This window comes from Pleurotus ostreatus (assembly GCF_014466165.1).
Source record: "Pleurotus ostreatus strain PC9 chromosome Unknown scaffold_6, whole genome shotgun sequence".
Taxonomy (NCBI): domain Eukaryota; kingdom Fungi; phylum Basidiomycota; class Agaricomycetes; order Agaricales; family Pleurotaceae; genus Pleurotus; species Pleurotus ostreatus.
This window is the reverse complement of record NW_023503161.1, coordinates 1012368-1025826: the sequence shown is the minus strand read 5'-3', so window position 1 is coordinate 1025826 and position 13459 is coordinate 1012368. Positions and strand designations below refer to the sequence as shown.

Sequence of the window (13459 nt, the reverse complement as noted above, 5' to 3'; positions counted from 1 at the left end):
ATGCATTTGGCAGCACATGGAACTGATGACGAAAAGTTGCTGTGTTTGATTGTCCGCGACTGTATACCCAATGACAAATGCTTGTAGGATGGGGTGAAGCGACTCCAGAAGGTCGTACTCAAGCAGTTGAAGGCGCACTTGAAGATCCGACTAGCTGCTCACAGCAGGCACTTTCGAACTCATACAACGCGGGTTTGGGATCTCTGCATATTGCTACCAGGATCTCTGTGTTCTGGACCTCTGATGTTTTTAACCATAGGGCGCGAGAAAAGTTATGATAGCTAGCCATGGCATGTTTGGACGTCAAGACATCCGACGAAGGTTTAAGACCTAAGAATCTTTAAAAAGGTCTCCGCGGTAACCATTTCAACAATGGCGCCCGACGAAGAACGTGCTCGTGCCCTATTTGCGTCATCGAAGAGATACGCCAAATGAGTTAGCCAGTCCCTCAAGTGCTCGTATTGGGGATCCAACGAAGTCGTCGTAATGCCGTTGTTGAGGAAAGAATTTTTGTAGTGATATAACAGGGTGCGATGATATTCCGACCACCGCAGGATATTGTACATGTCAAACTTGTCTGGATCGACTGCTAAGGTGAGCAGAACCCAAAAGAAGGACTCCAGATCGTGTCGATACAGATGTCGAGGAGGTTGGAGCCAAGTCGACGGATCAAGAAGTTCGATCGCCAAGTACGGCCATGTTCCCGTCCTTTGTTTCGATGTGTCGAGCTTCGTGGCCGGTGTCGCCAGGTCAAAGTCGTTCAGAACCCCCACAATGGTGTCGTTCTTTTGCCGGAACATCAGGTTCTTCACGCTGATGTCACGGTGCAATATCCCCGCCCTCTCGTAGACCCAATGATGACCTGGTAGAGGCCTCGTGAGGCTACGCTGAAAGCTTGATGAGCTGACTTACATCGAACGATTTGCTCATACGCTGTCTTAAGCGAGTCGCAGTCTTTGATTGCGTCGATACAGCCTAGCTCTTCCATGACCAGTAGATAAAGTCTCCTCTCCTCGTAATCGTCTTTAAAGTGTCGGACAAGAGAAGCGACGATGCCGTCAGGTGCATCGCAGACCTGCGAATACAGGACGTTGGGAAGATGATCCGAAACCCATGCAGCTGAAGGGTCGCGAACGATGGCTTTCTGAATCTCCTTCAATATGTCGTGTTCTGGTTCCCGCGAGCTCGGTAGCCAGCTGAGCTTGGCGACAACCCGTTCAGGCCACTCCTTAGGAACATTACTCCCCGCTTGCACTTTCACGACCAAAGTCCCTCGGCCAATTAACCCATGAGGCTGGTAGGCGATGTGTCCCAGCGTAAGCACGAGCCCGTTGTTGAGCGTCAGATTAAGGCCCTCGAAGGTGTTCGCAATCGTTTGTCTATCCTTGTTCCTCATGTTGTACAAGCGATCAGCCATGCAATCCGGGGTTGCCAGAATCACATTGGAGCAGAAGCCATAACGGTCGAGAGGCATGCGACCCAAATGCGAGATGATTTGGTGAAACTGGTCGAGATTGTCGACAAAACTGAACGGCGAGGAACGCAAGACCACAGAGTGATCGTAATACAGGAACTCTATCTGGCCATCGGTAGCGAGGAAGCCGATTACGTGTCGACGGAATCCTTTGGAGAGCATCTCCAATGCGTAGCTTGCGCATTGAATCAGGGGATGATGTACGAGGGCAGTACTCGACGCCTCCTCCTCTACAGGTACTTCTAGGCCTCGTCCAGCATCTACATCGCTTCCTTTTGTGCGTGCCACACTGGTCGAAGAGGAACTGGGACGGGGGCTTTTACGAACGCGGCCCTCTGTCGCATGCTCCGACGTGCTCGCTTTTCGCTTCTGAGCGGAAGGTCCAAAGGTTTCCTTGACCGCTGTAAACGCTGCGTCACTGCTAGAAAGCCTGATATATCCTTCGCAACTCACATGGTGTAGGCCGAGGCGGGATTGGTACTCTCAAATCCTTCTGAACGAGTTTGAACTCGTGGAAGGAGATGATGTCGCACGGATGAAACGCCACCTCGGGTCCTTGGACGATAGGTTCTCGTAGAAGCGACGCAGACTTGTGGACGAGCAAGATGTCGGGCTTGCGGCCGGGGTCAATACCCCAGAGGTACTTGGGATCATTTCGGACAAATACGTATTCCGAACCGCATTCGAGCAGAATTTCATTAGCGAGCAGAATGAATGGCTCGTATCTGCCGGTCTCTTCTGTGACGGGAAGGCGATAGCGATCAAGAAGAGAGCGGAGTTTCTTCGTTATTGGTTTCTTTGGCTGGTCAAAGTCGAAGTCGAAGATGGTCTTGCAGAAATCTTCAAAGGCCATAATCTTCTCGTTGCTGAGGTCTTGGTACAGATACGGTGAGTAGTGTAGGCGCGTAGATTGGGTGTCATAGGTGAGATTTGAGCCGGATCCTGCGGACTGCGGTGTGCTGTGGACGCCATCCAAGGGAGGACGCTGCGAATTGACTGGAGTTTGCGCTCTGGACATGGTGGTTCAGCGCTCAGTACCAGCATCAACCCTGTGGTACGCCACAGCCACTTACACGAAGAGGTTCACACGGTCACCACTGGGTTGGCAAAGCACCACTAGTAGCACGTTGCAGTGGCACATTACTGATCACCATGCAGACATATATGTCCAGTATCGCATGCGAACTACGGACGAATTGGACCACTGCGCACGGCCCGGCATAAGAATCCTGCGCCTAAGTTATTTTAATCATTCGAACCTTTCCCAAAGGATTCTTGACCTCAGTTGCATTGAATGCCTAGCACAATCGCAAAAGTAGAAGTGCGCTCATGTTTCCAATCGTCTCATAAATTTTCGGCCCATTGACTAGTGCCGGATGGCAGGCTTTCCGTGTACCACCTCGATGGCTCTTTGTGCGGGTTGAGACCATGTCTGGCGTGGTCGGCTGGGGCGAGGCGACCCTAGAAGGACATACTCAAGCAGTTGAGGGTGCACTCGGAGATCTGACCCACCGCTTCGTTGGCTGGGATGCAGACAACATACAAGACATCTGGCAGACCGCCTACAGAGCTCGTTTCTACCGGGGTGGACCAGTTCTCATGGTAAACAGCAGTCTCAATACGTAAGGCAGGGTCCTGACTCTTCATCTGGTAGTCTGCATTGTCTGGGCTCGATATCGCGTTATGGGATATCAAAGGCAAGAAACTGGGTGTACCCGTATGGCAGCTTCTTGGAGGGAAGGTACGAGATCGAGTCAAGGTGTACGGATGGATCGGAGGGGATAGCCCAAGTGATGTTTACAACGCTGCGGTGGAGCGCAAGTCGCAAGGATTTACGGCCGTCAAAATGAACGCTACCGGTTTGTACTTCCCATTCCCACAAAGCATACGATAGCCTCATATGTGAATATAATTGCAGATTCAATTGGCTGGCTTGATTCTCCCTCAGTCCTCACCGATGCAGTCGCCCGTATTGAAGAGGTCAAACGCACGGGCTTGGATGTCGGACTCGACTTCCACGGGCGGCTACACAAAGGCATGGCGAAGCAATTAGCCAAACTGCTTGAACCGCATATGCCCCTCTTTATCGAAGGTCAGACGCAATCCCCCTTACTCAGGGATCTACATCAAATACTGAAATATTACAGAACCCCTGCTCCCTACCCAACCTGAGGAAATCGCCGACCTTTCCCGTTTGGTATCGACACCCATCGCGCTTGGAGAACGTCTCTATACGCGCAGCGATTTCAGACCTTACCTGGAAAAGAGGGCCATTGATATCGCTCAACCAGATGTAAGCCGTAGTACACTGTGTAGTATACCTCCTTCTGGACGGGTACTGAACCTCACCTTCATGTTCATAGGTCTCGCATTGCGGTGGGATCAGCGAGCTTCATCGTATCGCGTCGCTCACGGAAACTTACGACGTCGGTCTGGCGCCGCACTGCCCGCTTGGCCCTATTGCGCTCGCAGCGTGCATGCAGGTGGCAATCTCTGCTCCTAACTGTACGCTCCTGGTCCATATCTTCGTTTGTATTTCATTCGGTATTGACTACATCCTAGTCGTCATCCAGGAAATGAGCTGGAAGGTACGTTATCACACGCTCCCGTTACTTAACACGGTAACATCGTAATTGCATAGATACACTACAATGTATTTCCTGAAAGTAATCAAGAGGCTGACCTATACACCTACCTTTCGCACCCATCGGTGTTTGAGATCAAGGAAGGCTATCTTGGGTTGCTCCATGGCAAGTTGACTGTATCTTCGTTGTCTAGGACTTTGTATCTGATGCCTTGTTTCGCAGGTCCTGGAATCGGTATAGAAATCAACGAACAGCTCGTCCGCGAGACCTCCGCCAACTATACTTCCAAGCATACGCCTTGGAAGAATCCAGTCTGGAGAGGCGAAGACGGGTTTGTTAGAGAATGGTGAATGGCGATAGTCTTGTTGTGCCGCGTAGTCCTGTTGAATCAAGGTCATTGCTAACATTGTTTGCAATGTCGCCTTTCGGATGGTACCCAAGTTAATTTACCTTCATTCTGGATATTGCAGCCAACCTTACATAGGTACGCATAAAGTATTCACGCCTTCGAGACTTATCAAATATTCCACGGCCCCAAACTTCCATGCTCTTTCCGACACAATCAAACTTCCGTGATATACGTGCCATTCTTTGTCGAATTGCACTCATAAGTTTCCTCACGGAATAAATCAAGTCGACCATGCTCCTACGCAAGGATGAACAGTAGCTGCAGGCGGTAATCGCAACGAGCCCCTTTCAGTTAGCGGGTGCCCCCTGGAAGCCCGCGCGCTGAACAAAACACATAAGTCAGGTTGTATCCAGTCAACACGAGCACCAACTACTGTCCCCTTCGGGGTGACATACGAAAAAATTGGAACGATACAGAGAAGATTAGCATGGCCCCTGCACAAGGATGACACGCTTTCCCGGAGTGGTAGACCTACGGGTCTCAATATTTATTTTTGGCGTATTTTTGGCATTGCGAGGACTTCGCCTCCATCCTGAACACTGCACCCACTCGTAGCGACAACATGATTCAACTTCTTCTACGAGACGTGTCGTTTTCCTTGTCTCAATATTTATTTTTGGCAATGCTCGGAACTGTTCGAGTTTGGGTTCAACGGAATAGGCGGCTGACGGGACGAAGTATGTCGGAAGTTTCACATTTCCAAAGACGTATGTATGTCAATTAGTCGAAGGGTCGCAATTACATCGAAATGTAGGAAAACACAGTATCTTGTACAATGAAGCACGAAGCGAGTCCAGAGTTCAAACGTTAATCATGAAGATATCCAATGCTTGCCCCGCCAATCGACCTGCGCGACACCAAAGCTGTACTCCGGTAAGGGTTCGTCTTCCTGATGTTGGTGTTCAACATCCGATTTTTGAGTTGGCATCGCTATCATGACCGTTACGGCAAGTGATTCAGGGGAAGGAGTAGTCTCCGAGTTTTCTTGTTTGACTACTGTCGACGGGGGAAGATGTCTTCGGAAAGGGAAGTGGGGGTGCGGGATTAGCTGTCGGAAGCTCGACAAGGTGGTCACTGGCAATGGAGTTATCGAAGGTTCAGGTGTTTTGGGCCGGGGTCGGATGGCTGTCGTCGATAGCGGCTGCATTCCGTCAGCGAATAGTCGGCCACTGCAAAGACTACAACTCACTGTCATATTCTTCCATCTATCTCCCCCCTTTTCCAGCCACGACTCAACGAACAGCGGTTCCTTCTGCGGCGCCGATTCATTGTATGGCGAGGCTGGCCCAGCCCAATCACCCATCACACCCCTTCGCATCATAAATCGACGACGGGTGCCGACCCCGCAGCCCACGAATACGAGGAGGAGCGCGATGAATGCGATGAGGAAGCCGAAGAAATAGTTAGCTCCTTTCTGCATGCCTCCATTGTTGACGCCGCCTGGATTGGGGGTCGTAGTTACGGCAGGCGTCGGTGAGACTGTTTCAAGGAAGGGTGTTACGGATGTCGCGGCTGAGAATACGGTAGTGGTTGACATGATGGACGGGCGGGTGGTCTTTGAGGGGGTAGCTGGACTAGTTGTACAAGCCAACCATCGTCGATTACAAAGTGCGGGGAAGGAACCTCAACAACGGTCCGTCGATCCATAATTAGACTTAGGGTATATTCAGGGGCGCTTGACGATCACAATAAGCGCGACTTGTTCTTGAACTCTTGCTTGGTTACTACGCAGGTTGACAGAACACCTCTCTGGCTATGTTTTGTCTAGGGCTTAATACACTGAATGCATCAGGGTGAAGGGGCCATATCACGGGAGTTAAATTATCTACATTAATGTTACTACGAAGTATGTGATCACTTCTCATTGATTTCCGATGGTTTCTGCAACGTTACGATGCAGTTGAAAATTATCAAAGTGAAAGGGTATATATATTTAGGCGCCTCCTGCCAAGTCACTTGATGAGAAGATGTGACTGGCACTGTACGATAGTCGACGTCTATAGCCTTAGCCTTGAAATTACACTAGGCGTATTGAATGATCGCGTGAAATCTCCACGTGACCGCACCGCTGCGCCACAGCGGTTGTTGCTGAACCACCATGTCCAGAGCGCAAACTCCAGTCAATTCACAGCGTCCTCCCTTGGATGGCGTCCACAGCACACCGCAGTCCGCAGGGTCCGGCTCAAATCTCACCTATGACACCCAATCTACGCGCCTACACTATTCACCGTATCTGTACCAAGACCTCAGCAACGAGAAGATTATGGCCTTTGAAGATTTCTGCAAGACCATCTTCGACTTCGACTTTGACCAGCCAAAGAAACCAATAACGAAGAAACTCCGCTCTCTTCTTGATCGCTATCGCCTTCCCGTCACAGAAGAGACCAGCAGATACGAGCCATTCATTCTGCTCGCTAATGAAATTCTGCTCGAATGCGGTTCGGAATACGTATTTGTCCGAAACGATCCCAAGTACCTCTGGGGTATTGACCCCGGCCGCAAGCCCGACATCTTGCTCGTCCACAAGTCTGCGTCGCTTCTACGAGAACCTATCGTCCAAGGACCCGAGGTGGCGTTTCATCCGTGCGACATCATCTCCTTCCATGAGTTCAAACTCGTTCAGAAGGATTTGAGAGTACCAATCCCGCCTCGGCCTACACCATGTGAGTTGCGAAGGATATATCAGGCTTTCTAGCAGTGACGCAGCGTTTACAGCGGTCAAGGAAACCTTCGGACCTTCCGCTCAGAAGCGAAAAGCGAGCACGTCGGAGCATGCGACAGAGGGCCGCGTTCGTAAAAGCCCCCGTCCCAGTTCCTCTTCGACCAGTGTGGCACGCACAAAAGGAAGCGATGTAGCTGCAGGACGAGGCCTAGAAGTACCTGTAGAGGAGGAGGCGTCGAGTACTGCCCTCGTACATCATCCCCTGATTCAATGCGCAAGCTACGCATTGGAGATGCTCTCCAAGGGATTCCGTCGACACGTAATCGGCTTCCTCGCTACCGATGGCCAGATAGAGTTCCTGTATTACGATCACTCTGTGGTCTTGCGTTCCTCGCCGTTCAGTTTTGTCGACAATCTCGACCAGTTTCACCAAATCATCTCGCATTTGGGTCGCATGCCTCTCGACCGTTATGGCTTCTGCTCCAATGTGATTCTGGCAACCCCGGACTGCATGTCTGGTCGCTTGTACAACATGAGGAACAAGGATAGACAAACGATTGCGAACACCTTCGAGGGCCTTAATCTGACGCTCAACAACGGGCTCGTGCTTACGCTGGGACACATCGCCTACCAGCCTCATGGGCTAATTGGGCGAGGGACTTTGGTCGTGAAAGTGGAAGCGGGCAGCAATGTTCCTAAGGAGTGGCCTGAACGGGTTGTCGCCAAGCTCAGCTGGCTACCGAGCTCGCGGGAACCAGAACACGACATATTGAAGGAGATTCAGAAAGCCATCGTTCGCGACCCTTCAGCTGCATGGGTTTCGGATCATCTTCCCAACGTCCTGTATTCGCAGGTCTGCGATGCACCTGACGGCATCGTCGCTTCTCTTGTCCGACACTTTAAAGACGATTACGAGGAGAGGAGACTTTATCTACTGGTCATGGAAGAGCTAGGATGTATCGACGCAATCAAAGACTGCGACTCGCTTAAGACAGCGTATGAGCAAATCGTTCGATGTAAGTCAGCTCATCAAGCTTTCAGCGTAGCCTCACGAGGCCTCTACCAGGTCATCATTGGGTCTACGAGAGGGCGGGGATATTGCACCGTGACATCAGCGTGAGAAACCTGATGTTCCGGCAAAAGAACGACACCATTGTGGGGGTTCTGAACGACTTTGACCTGGCGACACCGGGAGCAAAGCTCGACAAGGGGCCGACATCGAAACAAAGGACGGGAACATGGCCGTACTTGGCGATCGAACTTCTTGCTCCCTCCACTTGGCTCCAGCCTCCTCGACATCTGTACCGATACGATCTGGAATCCTTCTTTTGGGTTCTGCTCACCTTAGCAGTCGATCCAGACAAGTCTGACGAGTACAATATCTTGCGGTGGTCGGGATATGATCACACCCTGCTATATCACTACAAAAAATCGTTCCTCAGCGGCGGCATTACGACGACTCCGTTGCAACCCCAATACAAGGGTTTGAAGGAGTGGTTAACGTCTTGTTCCAAGATGTTTAACTCTGTACATGCCAAGCTGGTATGGGACTCTTCTGAGGTCCTCAATAAAGACACTGTTGACGGATTGATCACTGGAGACACCTTTTTAACGCTGCTACAATGAGTTTAGCCTATTTGTTGTTGGATATTCATGACCTGTGAGTACAACTTGGTGGAGACACGCATCATTAAAAATTTGTTATGAACCGTCCGTCTGGACGTCTGGGTCGAGGACTATCGACAAGTGTCAAAGGTTCTTTACCTGGGTACGATCCGACTTTTATTCGCTGCGCGAGCAACGCGTCTCTTCGAGAACACGGTGACCTGCATACATGATAACCTTGGCTAATAATAGAATCATGTCTAATCGCACACTACGCAAAATACCAAGAGTTCTAGAGTTCCGGCCAGTGCCACCACCACATACCATCACATGCCCACATGCCCACAAAAGACTAACCCAAGTGCGCTCAAGCGCTTGGTAGAAGCGGTTGAAGACCCTCACGTATTATGTACCCGCCATGCCAATGACGCCAACCTCATCGCGTATCTTGGCGATCTCACTTGCTGTTAACGTTCCCTTGCTCGCACGGAGGAACTCTTCGAATGCGAGCACGGCGTCTGATTCATCCGGAAATTCGGCGCTGTAACACACAATTTACAATGTACAAGTTAGAGCAACGTCCTGAAAGGTAGAAATTTGAAGTAGAGAAAGGGTATATATATCGTACCTCAAGAACGCGCGTAACCGCTCCCAGAATTCTGGCTTCGCAACGGTTGTGTGATACGTGGACATCGGTTCTGGGAGCGACGTAGATGCGTCTAGCGTCAACGGAATGTCGATCGTCTTCTCGAACGTCGGCGACCCGCTTGACGGCGAGGGAGACAGGACGACAGAGGGGATGCGCTGGTGTTTTCGCGCTCCTGTCGGCGGAGGTGTCTTCGACGAATCGATGAGCATGATGGACGGGGTGGAAGATGGTGATTCCGTCGGCTTCGAGGGATCCCACTCTACGCCGGGCTTGAACATTAGTGTAAACGTATCGCCGTTTTTCACGTTATACTCCTTAACGAGCTTGGTGTCAACTAGGGCTTTGCCTTTCAAAAGCAGCCTTTGAACGTCTGCGGGCGGGGCGTTGGGTTGGGCAGCGAGCTTCGACTTTAAATCCGAGATGGTGTCCGTGGGGTCGATTGTGAGGCTGAACGACGCAGCAGGTTTCAGGGACTTTATGGTGACTGATATGCCTTCTGTTTCACATTCACACAACACGCGGAAGGTGCGTTGCGGATTAGCTGTATGAGCGGAATTGATATTCGTATTTTGACACATATATCCTGACCTGCGTCCGATATGACCTCATGCTTGCGTTCTGGAGGAGGGGGAAGGTCGATCTGGATTTTTGAGATAAGAAAGTGCGAAATCAGTGATGGGGATCTCCTGCGAGTAAAATACAGGATATACGGAAATCCACATACGCCTAGTACCGGTACCCTTCGCAGCGAGTTCTCGGGTGGTTGCTGATAATCGTCGGCATACGTGACTGGCTGTGTAGATAGCGTGTTCAGGAAGGTAGTCGCAAAGGCGACTTCAGCTTGATCAGCCATCTGTGCAGCGATCCAGGGAAGTGCGAGCGATTAAACGTTAACAGCCAGGGTCCAGGTTCGAGAGGAGCAGGAGAAAGGATGTAAGTTCATGAAGGACATACTGCCAGTGACCTCCTATTCTGGCTCCCACGGTCTGTGTATTGTTTCTCACGGTCATCGGGCACACTCGTCGTGAACAATTCCTTCTTACCGTAATTACACCATTCCACAAATCTCGTCATGGCTGTATGTTCTCAAACAATCTCTTAGGAGGGCCCAATTACTGACTTTGCATGAAAGTCAGGTTTTGGTTACTCCGGGGGTGAGCATGGCTCCACAGCGCAACTCGGGATTGCAGGAGAAAGTTGACGCTGAACATCTGAATGTTAGGCCGCTCACGATGCTTCACGTACTGGCAGGAATTCTCCAAGGTGCGTGGCTACGTGGCTCCATGTTGCAGAGGGTACTATGAGTGCTCAAGCGATAGCTGCAAACAGTGCTATGCGCAGACTAGCAACCCGCAGGAATGCCGCCCCCAATCCGAGGACTACATAGAATGCCTCCACCATCCGAAAGAGGTGCGCATTACTTTTTTCTACCTCTATCACCTCCCCGTTTTCTCATTGTCATTGGCCTTACTTCTCATCTCATGAATCTCGCAACCCCGCGCCTCGAACCGATCCCATTCCAATACCCTACACTTGAATTCGCTCGTTGCCTGTCGAAACTCGTAGATTGCCCGCGCAAAAGCCGTGCAAGACGAGTTCGTGCGCCAGGTGGAGCACAAGGTGAAGGAGGAGCACAAGGTCGCGGATGCCGTCGCGTCAGGCACGATCGTCGGTGTGGGCCTTATCCAGCGGGACAAGGACGGGGACGCAAAGCATTAAGCTCCCGACTTCGACTACGCATGATCTACGTAAAGCGTATGATCGCACGCACATGTCTGTAATTGTCCCATCACTATCACTATCCTCTAGAGCCTATTCAACGCCCTCGTTGCTAGAATCCCTTTGCTTGACAAGGGTTCTGGCCCCATTTATTCGTTTTATTCAGAATCGATTAACCTTACCAATACTTCGGTGGAGAGTACTCTCCAACATATTCCCAACATTTGGAGTAGATGTCTCTATCGTCCGCCAGCTGGACTGACCTGCCGTCTCGCTTCTGAACAGCGCGGCTGCCAAGTCATTTGAGGACTCTGCCGCCCACGTAGACAAGTATCTGGTCATCCCATTGGAACCACCGAGTCTGCTATCACAATGTTTGATGTCTGGGCCAATTATCCACTGCCTACCACGAGCAACCCCTCGTCCTTGCCTCTCTCCTCGCGAACGCCGACGACAGCCTCTTCGTAGAAGAGCGAGACAGACATCTTTGTTTGAGTTTGAGGAGGCTGGCTCCGACATAATCCTTCAGCCGCCATGTTGCAATGATCGCGTCTGTCGACAGACATGTAGGATGGGCCATATGAACCATGGATGCGGAGACAAGCGCTACAAAGCGCCGTCATCTTGACACATTTTCTCAAGCGAAGCCATCAAGCCGGTATTTCCGAGTCCGTGACTGGGGCTTCATGGCCGCTGTGCGACGCGGGATCTACTCTGAGAGCGTCTCCATTGTTGAACATCGACATGCTTATCTTGGACATTTCGTCTTGGACAACGGACAAGCTATAGTTTGAAATGAGGATAGGTCATCTATGCCCGTCCGATCCGGACGGAGGGCTTTTTATATAGGTTGGTTCTAAATAGGTGAGTAAGTTGCCCTGCTTATCGAACGACATCACTCATTATAGGTGGATAGGTGGGTGCAATAGCCTAGCATCGTCTCTGGCCTTCAGCTTAAGTGCCAAGTGCTGAGTCGCGGCTCCCGCCGGTATGGATGGTGTGCGATACAGGGGATCTCTTATAAGAGTGCCATATTCTCGACATGCTCTAAACCTACTCTGAAGTTTTGACAGACCATCTCGGTTAATTCGACCCAGACGGAGGTCTTTCTAGGGAGGTAAGTCACCTTGTTATCTACGGTTCGTTGCCCTTTTTAACACCACTTGCAGGTGGGTACCCTCCCACCGCCCGGAGTAAGTTGCTGCTGTTTGCTACTGGTTGCTGTTCCGGGTACATCGCCGCCGCGGGCTTCTACATCGTTGCGAAGTGCGCAATCCGGGAGACGGAGGCCTGGCTCAAAACATACGTGCTTAGCCACGAAGGTGGGCTATCTTGGGTTGAGTGTACTGTTCTTAGCTGACTTTCGAGTTGCGGGCAGGTGCGGTAGATCCCACCATGCCCCGGAGTCTATTGCTGCTGTTCCAGGCGGGAGTAAAAGACCAACGCCACCCCATTATCTCCCCAACTATAGTAGGTTACTGTTATTGATGTTTGCGATACCACCCTTGAGTTTAGCTGCGCAATGATCAATCAGGGAAACTTAAAACATCCATTCTTCAGGTCGCAATGCCGTGTGGGACAAAAGCGTATGATGCAATTTTTCGTCGCTGTAGCCGTTGTATCTTTTGCGCGGTATGTATACTTCAATATATCGTACCCATTGACGTCCTTGCTTTGAACGCAGACCATCTTAGTCTCCACTCTCCGGAGCTTCTTGCTGCTGCTGATACGGGCATCACTGGCGGAGACTTTAGTTGCGCAATGACCAAGAAGACCTAATGGGATTATGCAGCCGCAGGTCGCGATATAGTGTGGGACAGCACCATAATTGATGTGATGTGATGCAAAGTGCGGTATGTTTTCCCTTCAATTGAAGGTTCGAGCGGATTGTCAGAGTGCTCCGCCCCCATATGCAGCGATTTCCGTGAATATATGATATTCTGAAACGTATGTGTGTGTTCACATGTCAAGTTCACATGTGCGGTCTTGTCTAATTCGCCCACCCGGATCGTATTCTAGTGTGTTCCTTGGACATTCGTGCTCGGCGATTGAAGGCACGCCACCTATTCAAGCTCGTGTGCGCGCTACTGTTCATGATTCATGATTCATTCTAGCTATAATTAAAGCGAGATCAGTGATTCGGAGAAAGCTCACGCTGATGGCGTGAACCGTCGCCAGTCTTACCGGACACCGAGTCTAAGTCTAATCGCGCCGCCCAATCATTGTCGATAGGTACGTCCTAGTTATGAGTCGACGACCCCTCTGGCCTTCTCCATAAAACACCACAGGAGCTAGGCCCATCTGAATACATGGGGCTGAACTTTCTCTCGGCCTGTCTACGCTCATGGATTCAGCA

The 13459-nt window shown here is 50.9% G+C and overlaps 6 protein-coding genes across 6 annotated transcripts; 3 read left to right on the top strand and 3 right to left on the bottom strand.

The window, feature by feature from the left end:
• Nucleotides 1-323: 323 nt before the first annotated feature.
• PC9H_008604 (uncharacterized protein) lies at nucleotides 324-2492 on the bottom strand (the record flags this gene model as incomplete). Its single annotated transcript, XM_036778113.1, has 3 exons — nucleotides 324-862; nucleotides 913-1875; nucleotides 1928-2492. The coding sequence occupies 3 exons, from the start codon at nucleotides 2490-2492 to the stop codon at nucleotides 324-326; spliced, it is 2067 nt and encodes a 688-aa protein (XP_036629541.1).
• A 276-nt stretch (nucleotides 2493-2768) lies between these two features.
• On the top strand, nucleotides 2769-4409 carry PC9H_008603 (uncharacterized protein; the record flags this gene model as incomplete). The annotated part of the gene is made up of 8 exons (XM_036778112.1): nucleotides 2769-2795; nucleotides 2858-3076; nucleotides 3129-3333; nucleotides 3393-3566; nucleotides 3622-3767; nucleotides 3838-3979; nucleotides 4037-4082; nucleotides 4142-4409. The coding sequence occupies 8 exons, from the start codon at nucleotides 2769-2771 to the stop codon at nucleotides 4407-4409; spliced, it is 1227 nt and encodes a 408-aa protein (XP_036629540.1).
• Nucleotides 4410-5279: 870 nt separating this feature from the next.
• PC9H_008602 (uncharacterized protein) lies at nucleotides 5280-6005 on the bottom strand (the record flags this gene model as incomplete). The annotated part of the gene is made up of 2 exons (XM_036778111.1): nucleotides 5280-5609; nucleotides 5658-6005. The coding sequence occupies 2 exons, from the start codon at nucleotides 6003-6005 to the stop codon at nucleotides 5280-5282; spliced, it is 678 nt and encodes a 225-aa protein (XP_036629539.1).
• Nucleotides 6006-6566: 561 nt separating this feature from the next.
• On the top strand, nucleotides 6567-8756 carry PC9H_008601 (uncharacterized protein; the record flags this gene model as incomplete). Its single annotated transcript, XM_036778110.1, has 3 exons — nucleotides 6567-7131; nucleotides 7184-8146; nucleotides 8197-8756. 3 exons carry the CDS (start codon nucleotides 6567-6569, stop codon nucleotides 8754-8756), a joined length of 2088 nt encoding a protein of 695 aa, XP_036629538.1.
• Nucleotides 8757-9140: 384 nt separating this feature from the next.
• Nucleotides 9141-10237, bottom strand: PC9H_008600 (uncharacterized protein; the record flags this gene model as incomplete). The annotated part of the gene is made up of 4 exons (XM_036778109.1): nucleotides 9141-9276; nucleotides 9364-9880; nucleotides 9973-10024; nucleotides 10109-10237. 4 exons carry the CDS (start codon nucleotides 10235-10237, stop codon nucleotides 9141-9143), a joined length of 834 nt encoding a protein of 277 aa, XP_036629537.1.
• Nucleotides 10238-10456: 219 nt separating this feature from the next.
• PC9H_008599 (uncharacterized protein) lies at nucleotides 10457-11103 on the top strand (the record flags this gene model as incomplete). The annotated part of the gene is made up of 5 exons (XM_036778108.1): nucleotides 10457-10462; nucleotides 10517-10538; nucleotides 10607-10647; nucleotides 10714-10794; nucleotides 10951-11103. The coding sequence occupies 5 exons, from the start codon at nucleotides 10457-10459 to the stop codon at nucleotides 11101-11103; spliced, it is 303 nt and encodes a 100-aa protein (XP_036629536.1).
• Nucleotides 11104-13459: the final 2356 nt, after the last annotated feature.